Source organism: Asterias amurensis, chromosome 2 (genome assembly GCF_032118995.1).
Source record: "Asterias amurensis chromosome 2, ASM3211899v1".
NCBI classification, from domain to species: Eukaryota; Metazoa; Echinodermata; class Asteroidea; order Forcipulatida; family Asteriidae; genus Asterias; species Asterias amurensis.
In genome coordinates this window covers 14,725,437-14,738,350 of record NC_092649.1, presented here as the reverse complement: position 1 = coordinate 14,738,350, position 12,914 = coordinate 14,725,437, and the positions used below count along the sequence as shown (strand labels likewise).

The 12,914-nt window shown below is 38.4% G+C and overlaps 1 protein-coding gene across 2 annotated transcripts in view; it reads left to right on the top strand.

The window, feature by feature from the left end:
• Positions 1-1,141: 1,141 nt before the first annotated feature.
• The window catches only part of LOC139934092 (ubiquitin-like modifier-activating enzyme 1), a 32,713-nt gene continuing 20,940 nt past the window's right edge, over positions 1,142-12,914 (top strand). The window contains exons 1-9 of one of the 2 annotated variants that reach the window (XM_071928382.1): positions 1,142-1,200; positions 4,690-4,815; positions 5,535-5,599; positions 6,391-6,559; positions 7,802-7,936; positions 8,541-8,738; positions 9,698-9,781; positions 11,436-11,582; positions 12,466-12,612. In XM_071928382.1, coding sequence (XP_071784483.1) covers positions 4,690-4,815; positions 5,535-5,599; positions 6,391-6,559; positions 7,802-7,936; positions 8,541-8,738; positions 9,698-9,781; positions 11,436-11,582; positions 12,466-12,612 — 1,071 coding nt within the window. In that variant the 5' untranslated portion in view covers positions 1,142-1,200. Of the gene's footprint in view, positions 1,201-1,338; positions 1,532-4,689; positions 4,816-5,534; positions 5,600-6,390; positions 6,560-7,801; positions 7,937-8,540; positions 8,739-9,697; positions 9,782-11,435; positions 11,583-12,465; positions 12,613-12,914 lie in introns of those variants that run through there. The other variant, XM_071928383.1, reaches the window with a different exon arrangement.

Sequence of the window (12,914 nt, the reverse complement as noted above, 5' to 3'; positions counted from 1 at the left end):
TCATGGGGGGGGGGGGTCCGTGCGCACCCCCCCTTTCTCTCTCATGGGGGGGGGGGGGTTCGTGCGCACCCCCCTTTCTCTCTCATGGGGGGGGGGGTTCGTGCGACCCCCCCCCTTTCTCTCTCATGGGGGGGGGGGGTTCGTGCGCACCCCCCCCTTTCTCTCTCATGGGGGGGGGTCCGTGCGCACCCCCCCTTTCTCTCTCATGGGGGGGGGGTTCGTGCGCACCCCCCCTTTCTCTCTCATGGGGGGGGGTTCGTGCGACCCCCCCCCCCTTTCTCTCTCATGGGGGGGGGTTCGTGCGCACCCCCCCCCCCTTTCTCTCTCATTGGGGGGGGGTTCGTGCGCACCCCACTCTTTCTCTCTCATGGGGGGGGTTCGTGCGCACCCCCCCTTTCTCTCTTGGGGGGGGGGTTCGTGCGCACCCCCCCTTTCTCTCTCATGGGGGGGGGGGGGGGTTCGTGCGCACCCCCCTTTCTCTCTCATGGGGGGGGGGTTCGTGCGCACCCCCCCCTTTCTCTCTCATGGGGGGGGGGGGGGGTTCGCGCGCACCCCCCTTTCTCTCTCATGGGGGGGGGGGGGTTCGTGCGCACCCCCCCTTTCTCTCTCATGGGGGGGTTCGTGCGCACCCCCCCTTTCTCTCTCATAGGGGGGTGGGTTCGTGCGCACCCCCCTTCTCTCTCATGGGAGGGGGATGGGGGAGGGGGAGGTACGTGCGCCCCCACGGATGGAATTTTAGGGGAATAATGAGTCATGTAATGGGCCTATTCATTAAAATACAAACACTGACTTTTCAGGTAAACGATTGTCACCAGGAGGAGTGGGGCACAAAGTTGTTTGTGTGAGCCAACCTACATGGTGTGAGGAAACAATAGTTCAGAAAAGAAGAAACACTATTTCCCCTTGTTTTTCTTTTTATAACATAGAGAAGTTAATTTGTCTAATCTCTATGATTTTATGAACAGTTTATTTTATTCATTATTAATATATACATTGTTTATTGGCCAAATAAAGAATAAGAATATCCCGTTATGATTTTTGCGATGCCATCATATCTATTTTAAGTTTAACTGGTACCCATGTCGGCACGCGGATTTCAACAAAGAAATGCCAACCAGCGAAAGCCTGTCATCATGACATTCCCACAGTGCTTTGCAACCAGGTGCATTTTTGCTTCTTCCGGTTTGTCGTTTTCTGACGGTAAGTGAGGACAGTTGCCTCTCGTTTTAATCCTAAGATATTCAGTTTTACACTGAGATAAATGTGGAACAAATACTCTTTTTAAAGATCTTAGGTTTTGGGCGTTTTTGTAGGAGTAGTATAATTTCCTTTGTTGTACGGTAACGAATAGGGTCCTCCAAATAAGTCGACGGCTTTTGTGTGTGGTCAAAAACACGTCATCACAGCACGTGAGAATTTATGATAAAATAATCTCATTTTTGGACAAGAATGACCGAATGTGATCTTATTTAAAAGACCAGCAATGAGACTCTGTCAAAAGCGTAAACATCATATTTAGTGAACGTTGAAGGTAAACATTTTGTTCTCTCTGTAGAAGCGGGATTGCCGTATTTTTAGTTTGTATGCGTGTTTGGTGGCGTGAATTATTTTTGTAGCCCAGTTTCCGGACAGCTATTTCCTTTCTCGTCTGGTGGAAACTTTTCAGAACGTTTTGGTTAGTTAATGAATTGTACATTATATTATTAGAGGTGCAGACAAACACATGAAATGGATACATGCTATGGATACTGTAAATTATAAATAATTTCCATTGTCTAAAAAACAACTCTAGCCGCTAGGCCTAATTGTCATGATTGTATTTTTTTGTAATGAATTGTGTAATAATAATAATAATAATAATAATAATAATAATAATAATAATAATAAATTACATTTATATAGCGCATAATCACCATGATCACCACTGTCTGACTGTGCATGCTGGCCATTCTGAATATTAGTATAACTTTATCTATTTATTATAAACAATTTATTGATTTTCAAAATAAAAGTTGTATTATATCATGTATTGTTAATGAACGTTATCCTTGTGTTGTGTAAAACAAAATATGCATCCGGCCACAACTTTTTAATTAAGGTAGTTCATGATTCCATTATATCATAATCATGTACTATTGTACATGTTTACTTGTTGTAGTTGCAATAACAAAACCCTCCTCCCACCATTGGTTGGGAGGAGGGTTACGTCATCGCAACTAGAGTTTACTTCATGGTTTTTTTTTTTGAGGGATGTTGTGTTGCTTTAAAAAAAAATCCTCTTGAGGATTTGGTGGATGAAACTTTACAATTTTTAGTTGCCAGTGTTCTCCACAGACATTTTTTTGGGAGGGCGGCATGACGTAATAAAAATGGCGCCCGTCAATATAACCATATAACTTACCAAAATGGCGCCCATTTTTATATGACGTCATCAGACGTGAAAGCCACAAATGCATGAGAAAAACTTTTTTTATTAATCCCAGGCCCGGACGACGCTACCCATTAAATGACATCCATTTCGATCTGAACAACATTAGTTTAAAAACGAAATCAAAACATATAATTTGTTATAAATAATAATAATAATAATAATAATAATAATAATAATAATAATAATAATAATAATAATGATAATGATAATGATAATAATAATAATAATAATAATAATAATAATAATAATAATAATAATAATAATAATAATAATAATAATAATAATAATAATAATAATAATAATAATAATAATAATAATAATAATAATAATAATAATAATAATAATAATAATAATAATAATAATAATAACAATTAATGTACTAATAATATAATAATAAGAATTTTAGAAAGTGGGTGATCGGATGGCCTTCACATGGAATTTAAAAAAAAGGAAAAAAAACACACAAAAAAACACATTTTTTGACAATCTTAAATCTTAATCTCAAATCTTTTTCCATCAAAAACCATTTCCATGAATAAATGATCAGCGGTTCCGTCGTTAAGAACTTTCTTTGCAATAAAATCAACGAGATTCAACGATCGGTAACGCACAGAATTTTTTTAACATGGTTGATTATGCTTCAAGGCTGTTGTACCATTATACAGGTGTGCAGCACACTGTGTGACAATTCTTTCTCTACGAACCATGTGGCCGTGTGTGCATTGAGTTTTAACAATTGTTTATGATCGCATTTCTGATGCTGTAGTTTTGAAGTCTGTTCCCTTGTCAGGTACTCGTTTGATCGTATTAAATCATGATTAAATGCATGCTAAAGATAGTCTGTTTGTCATTTTTGGGGCAGGGCAGCCAATATTTTTAGGAGAGCGGCCTGACCCCCCCCCCCCCCACCAAAACACGCATGTGGAGAACACTGAGTTGCGATAACGTAACTTCCGGAGGGTTACTAGACATGCTCGAACGGCAAACGGCAATCTGGTCCAATTCGAAAGCTAGTCAACAGCTTTGCACCATTTTTACCACTTTCGAAAATCATTACAAAAATTCTAGGAACACGATGTTAATCCTCAATATCTAATGAACACTCGAACACCATTTAGAAAATATTTTTGAAGAAAAAGGACAAAAACTTACCAGATCCTGGAGCGAAATCCCAGGTAATATTTTGGACCTGTCCCATCGCATGTTCGTTTGGTCACCAAGTGCTGAACCGCAGGTACCAGCCTATTGGATTGACGAACTGCCGCATTGATGATTCTGTTAAAGGGGTGATACAAGGCAGTGCTGCAGTGCGTGCGCGCCATATTAGTGCACACGCACTGCCCCACTGCCTAACACTCCTTTCACAGAATGGATTAGTCCAACTCGGTCGCAGCTTGGCAGTCGGCAGTTCGTCAATTAAAAAATCAAAGCTACAATACAAGACTGTATGACTAGGTGATAAGGCCCTATTTCATAAACCCACCTATAAACTTTATTAGCACAGAAAAATCTTGCTTTGTTGGAAATTTACAAGCCGTCAATCCATCAAGTTTACATAACATCGTTGCCACTGGTACCCCACTCATTCTTTTTTGAGCAAAGAAATTTGCTAATCAGTATTCTCTGCTTAACAGCTTTTTACAATTTATTTAGGCCAAGAGGTCACAGGTGGTCCACGAGATATGATCTTTTAAAGTTTACAGCTTCCTGTTTATACCAGACGGAAGGGTAAAATGGAATAACATTTTACAGTCGCCTGAAAGTGGTATTTTGTCAAAATAAAGCATTTGTCATGTTTGTCACTATAATATGTGTTTTGATGAGTGGATTATGAATAAACAATTATCTAAGGTTTCCATGTTATTTACAAATTTGAAAATAAGCCCGACCCCAGAGGGCGCTGTTCGTGACGTCAATCGAGGCGCGATGAATCGCATGCAGTGCCAACACAAGATATTGCTGCTTGGCGCAATCTAAAAACATGCCCTCAAAGTTAACATGCTTCGATATATCGCGATATATCGATATTTCGATTAAAACCAAATCATCCGATATCGAAATCGTTTCCAAATTAGTATTGCGAAATTCGATAATATCGTGTTATCGCCCAAGCTTTCTCTAGCTACCAGGCAATCTTGGTAGTCTAGTGGGTAAAAAAAAACAAAATTAAGGACAACAGTTAGTCAATAATGTGAATCAATGATAGCAAGACTTACCTTATTAATTTTGTTTTCTCTTGTTTTTTCCCCGACTGGCAGATGTCATCTAGACCTCGAGAAGATTTGGATAGTCAGTCTCCAGTAAGCAAGAAGCTTCGACTTGACCCTGAGTCACAGGTGCCACTAGCGGAACAGTCAAATAACTCAGTTGGTTCATCAGGGAAAGTAAGGAGACACTTTTTATTATCACCTCAAAAAGAAACATTTCACCCCAGAGAAAAAGCTTGGATCTGTAAATTAAATGGTTACAATCACCTCTCCTTACAAAGAGGTTCTTCTTAAAAATTGTACATTTTGAAGTCCTGAATCTCATTTCGGTTTTGTGTTCTTTTTTTTTTGCTGTCCTCTTTTTACAATGTTCCTGTTATTTTGGTAATTTGGCCAGTACCAGCCATCTTGTTATAGCAAAGGTCAACTATATTGCTGCAACTTTAATGTTCACTGGACTTTCAATCATCCTGACACATTCAAAACAGATGCCTTGTTGACAATAACGTTAGTTAATTCCTAATTGCCCTGAATGATCTACTGTAATCTCTCTTTACTCAAAAACAAAATCAACACACAAACTGATTGGTTGATCGTTTATTTATTTAAATCATGTCATGTCATAACTGTGACATAATTCACAATCGTTAAAATATTACAAAAGTTAAAACCATTGCAATAGAAAATGCATTATCAAAATATGATTATGGTGGTATGCCTGATCCCCTGAGTGGTTTACTAGAATCCTTCTTTACTCTAACAAAACCCAATACCATTTGGTAACTCAACACCCCATGTGAAGTGCAATCAGTTTAGTAGTGCGTTGAATTTTTGTGTTCAGCTTTACAGAACGCTACATGTCTAAGAATACTAATATCGCTTTTTTTAATTTACAGAACGCCATGGCTAAGAACGGGACCGGGACCGACGGCATCGATGAGGGTCTGTACTCCAGACAACTGTAAGCTACTTCAAGATTTTCAAATTTATAAAATCTTTTTTGACTGGATATTCAATTATATCCATTAACAATATTCAAACATACTCGCACCTAGAGAGTGTTTTGAGGTTGGGATCACAACGTTAGCTGAAATAGTCTTTTATAACTTTTAAATCTGGGACTTCGCTAGGTTAATGAGTCGGGCAGGGCAGTGAGACTGAATCTGGGGTGGATTTCACAAAGGTAGTCCTAACTTAGGACTAGTCCTAGGCAATGCTAAGAGATAGGACTGGTCCTAAGTTAGGACCAGTAACTCATCCTAACTTGGGACTGGTCCTATCTCTTAGCATTGCCTAGGACAAGTCCTAAGTTAGGATTACCTTTGTGAAATCCACCCCTGGTGATTGGAACAACAAGTTCTGTTGTTTCTATCTATACACCCAATGTTTAAGTTCATGGTCGGGCCTGTATGCTTCATTTTTAAAAGGGGAAGAGCACCAAGGCAGTTTCTCCGTGTGAAGGGCACCCTATAAGGAAGCTGCAAACTTCTACTGTAGCATTGCAAGGGCACCAAGGCAATGACCAGACCAGGCATGGAGGCCTTTATTGCCTCCTTGAAGTATCGTGCCTAGTATCTTGGTGCAGCTACCATCTTTTGCTTTTATTCAAATCAAAGCGAGAGTGGAATGGAAATAAGACTGGTACCATTTTTATAAATGAAAAAAAAATACATTAACATTACTTTTGCACATTTGGGACACAACAAAGATGAAAGATTAGTCGAATATAACCATTGTCTGTGTACTTTATAGGTATGTTCTCGGTCACGATGCTATGAAGCGAATGAACCGTTCAGACGTGCTCATCTCTGGTATGGGAGGCCTCGGTGTTGAGATCGCTAAAAATATCGTGCTTGGAGGCGTCAAGTCACTCACAATTCACGACGAGGGAAATGTAACGATAGACAACCTCGCCTCACAGGTATGTCGGTCTTCATTGATGTCACACTAAACACCATTCATTTGTCCCTCTTGAGAAAGGTTTGAATATACATTCATCCATGTAACATAAAGGAACATGTTACCTTGGATCGCCTTGGATCGGTCAAGTTGGTCTTTGAAAAGCGTTTGTAACCGTTTGTTATAAAATGCATATGATTAGAAAGATATTTTAGAAGTAGAATATAATCATCCACACAAGTATGACCCGAAATTGGGTGGTTTCCCTTTTACCTCGTTAACTAACACGGTTGGCCATTTATGGGAGTCAACTTTTCGACTCCCATAAATGGCTGACCGTGTTAGTTCCCAAAGTAAAAGGAAAACTGCACAATTTCGAAGAACATTTGTGGGGATTAATGTATTCTACTTTTAAAACTACATGCATTTTATAACAAACAATTACAAACGCTTTTCAAAGACCAACTCGACCGATCCGAGGCAACGTCATCCTTTAACCATCATGATATTGAAAAAACTTATTCTCAAGCTTTGCACGTGTTCCTTTAACAATCATGAAGTTGAAAAAACTTATCTCAGGCTTTGCATGGTACATGTACATTTATAATAAATCAGAACTGTTGTAAAGGCACTGGACACTATTGGTATTTTACTAAAAAAAAATTGTTAGGATAAAAACTAATGATGTTTAAACTCTGTGTTTTAATGAGACCAGTAGTCATACTTTGAAAACAGGGTGCCAGTAGTGTGGAGTATAGGGTCTTGTCTGTATATTTATGTGTTTTTTTTTCACCAAATAACTATTATTAGTTTATTTGCTAATTTAGTTGTTAATGCTGGAGAAATAATCCTACACGAAATCTGTGAGGGTCTCAATCCCTTTTAATTTTTTTCGAAAAAATGTATTATAATAGTAAAGCTTAAAGGCAGTGGACACTTTTGGTGGTTACTCAAAATAATTGTTAGCATAAACTCTTTTATACTTGGTACAAGCAATGGAGAGCGGTTGATAGTAAAAACAGTGTGAGAAACAGCTCTCTATGAGTAACATAGTTTTTTGAGAAAGTGGTGTTTTTTCGCGAATATATTTAAAGACTTCAGGCCTGAAGTCTGTTATTAGAAATCTGGATGCACACAAATTTGTGCAACAACGATTTTTGTTTCATAATGCTCTTGAAGGAAAATTTGTCTCAAAATACAGACCCAGAGTGGTTACAAACATCTATCTGGAGCTGATAGTGTAACTGTCGTTTTATCTTTGCAGTTTTTCTTCAGCGCTGCTGATGTCGGCAAGAATCGAGCACTGGTGACAGAACCCAAGTTGGCTGAGTTAAATTCTTACGTACCCGTCAAGGCAGAGAACAGGCCACTGGCAGAGGACTTCATCAGTAAATTCACCGTAAGTTTGAGTTATTATTGTTTGTTAATTAATTTCCTCTCAAGTAAACATGTCGTAACAAATTTGCTTTGAAGAAAATTTGAAGATATGCGATATAATTTGATGTGCTGCATGCATCTATGCAATACACAGTTAACACCTCCTACTGTCTGACCATTCAATGTCTTCCATGGTTTTGAAAGGTAAATGCACTACCCCAGCCTGCAAAATGACACCAATTGGTGGATGCATCATTTGCACCACCGTGCACAGTCTCTGCTGTTAAATGACTGCAAATGGTTGGTTAGCTCGCTGAAAACAAATGGTACCATGTGTAGGAGGGTTAAGAGTAACTAGTAACTGTTGATGGTGATGTCTGTGTGTGGATGCTTTGACATACCCTGACTGTATGACTTTCTTATATAATACATGATGTTTAAACAGTCTGCCACATACTTCATGGCTGCCCTGACTTCGGACCACCAAAAGGCAAGCAGGGACTCAGAGACCTTGACGAGGATACCATTTAAATTTTTGTCAATAATCACCTTGGTCCAAAGATCAAATAAAGAAAGTAGAAGAGAACATTTACAAGTTAAACCTGTTGTTTCTGATCCAATTATAGGTGATCGTATTGACCAAGAGTAGTCTAGAAGCTCAGCTGAAGATAGGAGACTTCTGCCACTCTAAGGGAATCCATCTCATCATTGCCGACACTAGGGGACTATTCGGACAGGTGTTCTGTGACTTTGGTGATGACTTTACTGTTATTGATGTCAATGGGGAAGAGCCACTCACCTCTATGATATCTGCAATCACTAAGGTAAGTGTAGACTTGGGCCTAAGCAGAGATTCATGCTTAAAGAAATTCTGCTTAGCAGAAATGAGCAGGATATCAGTCACAAATTGTGCTTGTGACATGGAAGTTAAAGACACTGGACACTATTGGTAATTTGTCAAAGACTAGTCTTCATAGGTGGTGTATCTCAACATATGCATAAAATAACAAACCTGCGAAAATTTGAGCTCAATCGGCCGTCGAAGTTGCGAGTTTTAATGAAAGAAAAAAACACCCTTGTGGCACCTTGGTCACTTGAAGTTGTGTGTTTTCAGATGCTTTATTTCGAGACCTCAAATTCTAACTCTGAGGACTTGAAATCAAACTCGCGGAAAATTACTTCTTTCTCGAAAACTACGACACTTCAGAGGGAGCCGTTTCTCACGATGTGTTATACTATCAACCTCTCCCCATTACTCGTTACCAAGTAAGGTTTTATGCTAATAATTATTTTGAGTAATTACCAATAGTGTCCACTGCCTTTAAGCATACTTTGGTTATGCTCAGCTTGTAATTGTGCTTAAAGGCAGCTCTATGAAATTTGGCCTTGGAATTACATAGAGACCATGACTTATGCAGAATATGTTGCTTAATAAGTTTCTGATAAGCATAAATAAGGTAGGACACCAGTCTTAAATGCTACAAGTGACACGGTATTTTGTCTGGTAACTTAATACTAGGCCACCAAGATCATCTGGTAGTAAGTTCTTATCCTATATCTTAACATCTCAGGCATGTATTCTTGTTTTTGAAAAGGGCAATTACACCAATGCATTTTCTCCTTGGTAAAGGGCTCCCGATGAGGAAATTATAAATGTATTCTAAGCATTTCAAGGGCACCAAGGCAATGACCAGCGGGCATGGAGGCAAAAAGGCAATTGCCTCCTTGAAGTATTAGCCCTGGCAACTCTTAGTAAATTTGTCACTTATGTTTGCGTTATCAGGAAAAGGAATGTGTTGTGACATGTCTGGATGAGAGTCGTCATGGATTTGAATCTGGAGACTACGTCAGCTTCACAGAAATTCAGGTAAGACACATGTTATAATGATACTTTAATTAATAATAAGGGAATAAAAAGTGGCAACGAGTTCTTTAACAGCCAGTATAAAACTGATAAAGGCCTAGCCAAAATTCACTAGCCATTTTAACACCCCCCACGTGACGAGCTCTCCTCCAAAGAATTGAAGGCGGGTTCTCTGAGTACGTCCGACACCATGGTGTTTTGGGCGAATGGCGTCTATATCCAAAGACATGGATGAGTAATTTTTGATAAAATAACTTTAGTGACTGCCTAATACCTCTATCCAGAATAAAAATTCTTTTTGTTTATAACACTGTAATAATACACTCTGTTAAAGTGTCCGAAATGTACGTCCAACCCCGTGGAACTGCCCAATAGGAATAGCGCAACTGTCTGGGGTATTTATGAACAGTAATTTGTTATACAAATATCGGATGTAGTTGAGTGCATTTTTGTACAATATACAGGGCTTGAAACTAATTCTGAACCGCGGGCCCCAAGACCAGTGATCATCTTGATTTTTGCAACAGCCTCCTTTCTGGGATTTCGGCTCGTCAAGTGCAAAAGATGCAGGTTGTGCAGAACTCTGCAGCTCGTTTTTTTTTATTAAATCGTATTAGGAAACATGAATCTGTGTCTGTTATTCTAAGAGACTTACACTGGCTACCTATTCACTCTCGCATTTCATTCAAAATATGGTTGTTAGCATATGAATGTTTTTATGATTTTGCGCCTCCTTATTTGACAGAGCTATTAACATTGTACACACCTTCTTGAAATCTTCGTTCTAATAAGAAAAAGTTGTTTGTTATTCCACCAGTGATGACCAAATCATATGGTGAACGCAGCTTCGCTCACACTGCCTCAACCTTATGGAACAATCTCCCGGAACACATAAAAAACATTGACTCCATTGTTAAGTTTTAGATTGCTTTAAAGACGCACTTATTTAACATTTAATTCATCCATTTTGTTTGTTACCCAGTACATCTTGTCTTTGTATTCTGTTGTGTTTTTCTCAAGAGCGCTTAGGGACATGTTTGATTTCTATGTGTTATGCGCTATATAAGAATGGTTAATTATTATTTATTATTAGTGATTTTAGCTTCGGGCCAGTAAATACATGACAGGAAAAGTACTTATTTTTGTTTTAATTTGCTAAGAGTAGTTCACTGTGTCATATCTTTTAATTGTGTTGAAGCATACTTAAAGGCAGTGGACACTATTGGTGATTACTCAAAAAAGTTGTTAGCACAACAACTTACTTGGTAACAAGCATAAGAGAGCTGTTGATAGTATAAAACATCATAAGACACAGCTCCCTCTGAAGTAATGTAGTTTTCAAGAAAGTAGTAATTTTCCACCAAAATATTTGAAATTGATTTTGAGACCTCAGAATTAGATTTTGAGGTCGCGAAATCAAGCATCTGAAAGCACAAAACTTTTTTTCTTCCATTATTACCTCACAATCAATTGACGACCAATTGAGTTCAAATTTTCATAGGCTTTTTATTTCGTGCCTATATGTTGAGATAAACCAAGTGAGATAACTGGTCTTTGACAATTACCAAATGTGTCCGGTGTCTTTAATACCATGAACAAATTAATGATATATATATATTTTCTTGTGTGGAGTTATTAACTTGTGTACTCTTTACAGGGCATGACTGAGTTGAATGACAGCGAACCAAGGAAAGTCAAGGTACTAGGCCCATACACATTCAGTATTGGTGACACATCAGGGTTGTCTGACTATGTACGTGGAGGAATCGTCAAACAAGTCAAGATGCCACAGAAAGTCAACTTTGTGAGTACATTTTTTCCTCTTAGATTTTTTTATTATTTTATTTATGTCATCTTTGATGAGGGAAAACTCCGATCAGCTCCTAGCAATGTTTTCCATGGAGGCTCTTAGCACAAAGATTGTATTATTCAAAAAAACATTATCACATTTTACACCATCAACATTTTTGAATAAGGAAAGGGCCGCCAAAGCCGCTAGAAGCAAAAGTGGAAATGGCCAAATATCCAAATACTTTTGTAACACATTAATTTACCTATATAAACCAAATCCCTTGCCTTTATCACAAAAAGCACAATTGTTATTAGTTTTTGTGTTATGCCGCCTTACTAATGGTCTCTTGCTTAAAAGGCAAATCTTTACACAGAATTGTAGATTCATTGTAATTGTAGATTGCTCTTAGATTATTTACACCAATTTCATGCTATTTTTCTCAACCGGATACGTTTAGAGGTATGGACATAGGTTGATTTTTGTTAATGTTAAGCTGATTTATAGGCAAAATTAAATAGAAAGAAACAATAAAAGTCTCATGAGAAAGTTTCAGCTGAATTAAGTGTCAGTTGCTGAGAAAACAGCACAAAAAACCTAAGAAATCCGAGAATCTACTTATGCATGAATCCCTTCACAGATTCAAATGTTTCTGGGTGAAAAATTGTTCAAACCATATTACTTCAGGGAATCCTTTCGTAACATAGATAATACTGTTAACAACCGCAGTGTATCTCACCAAATAAGTTTTTTGTGGTCATTAATTATTGGAGTACTTACTAATCTTTGACCCAAACCTTTATCTTTGTGTCTACAACATTGAGTGCATGCTTGGCAACTTCCACAAAAAAAACTAAAATGATATTTCTTTCATTCATTGTTTATTTTCGATCGACAGAAACCCCTTCGGCAGTCCTTAGCAGAACCGGAGCATGTCATAACAGATTATGCGAAGTTTGATCGACCAGGTCAACTTCATATAGGATGGCAGGCTCTACACAAATTTGAAAAAGACTGCGGAACATTACCTCGACCTAGAAACAAGGTGGGTGCATTTTCTTTCAGGCCATTAACTTTTCTTTGGTTGGTAAGCAGTTTGCAACAGGCTCTGATTCTTGATAACCTAGTAACTTAATTGTGTAATATTTTGAGATAATGTAGTAGATTTATTGGTCAGAGGCTTTGGAAGGAGGTCCCTGTTCAAATCCACCGATTGGCTTCAGAATCAGCTAACAAGACTGAACTATTTAGGTCTGTTCAGCAGCAGCTGACAAGACTTTGATTGATACTTGTGTTCTTTGATTGTACAGCGCCTTGTTCTAGCTGCTAGAATAATATGTCCACTCT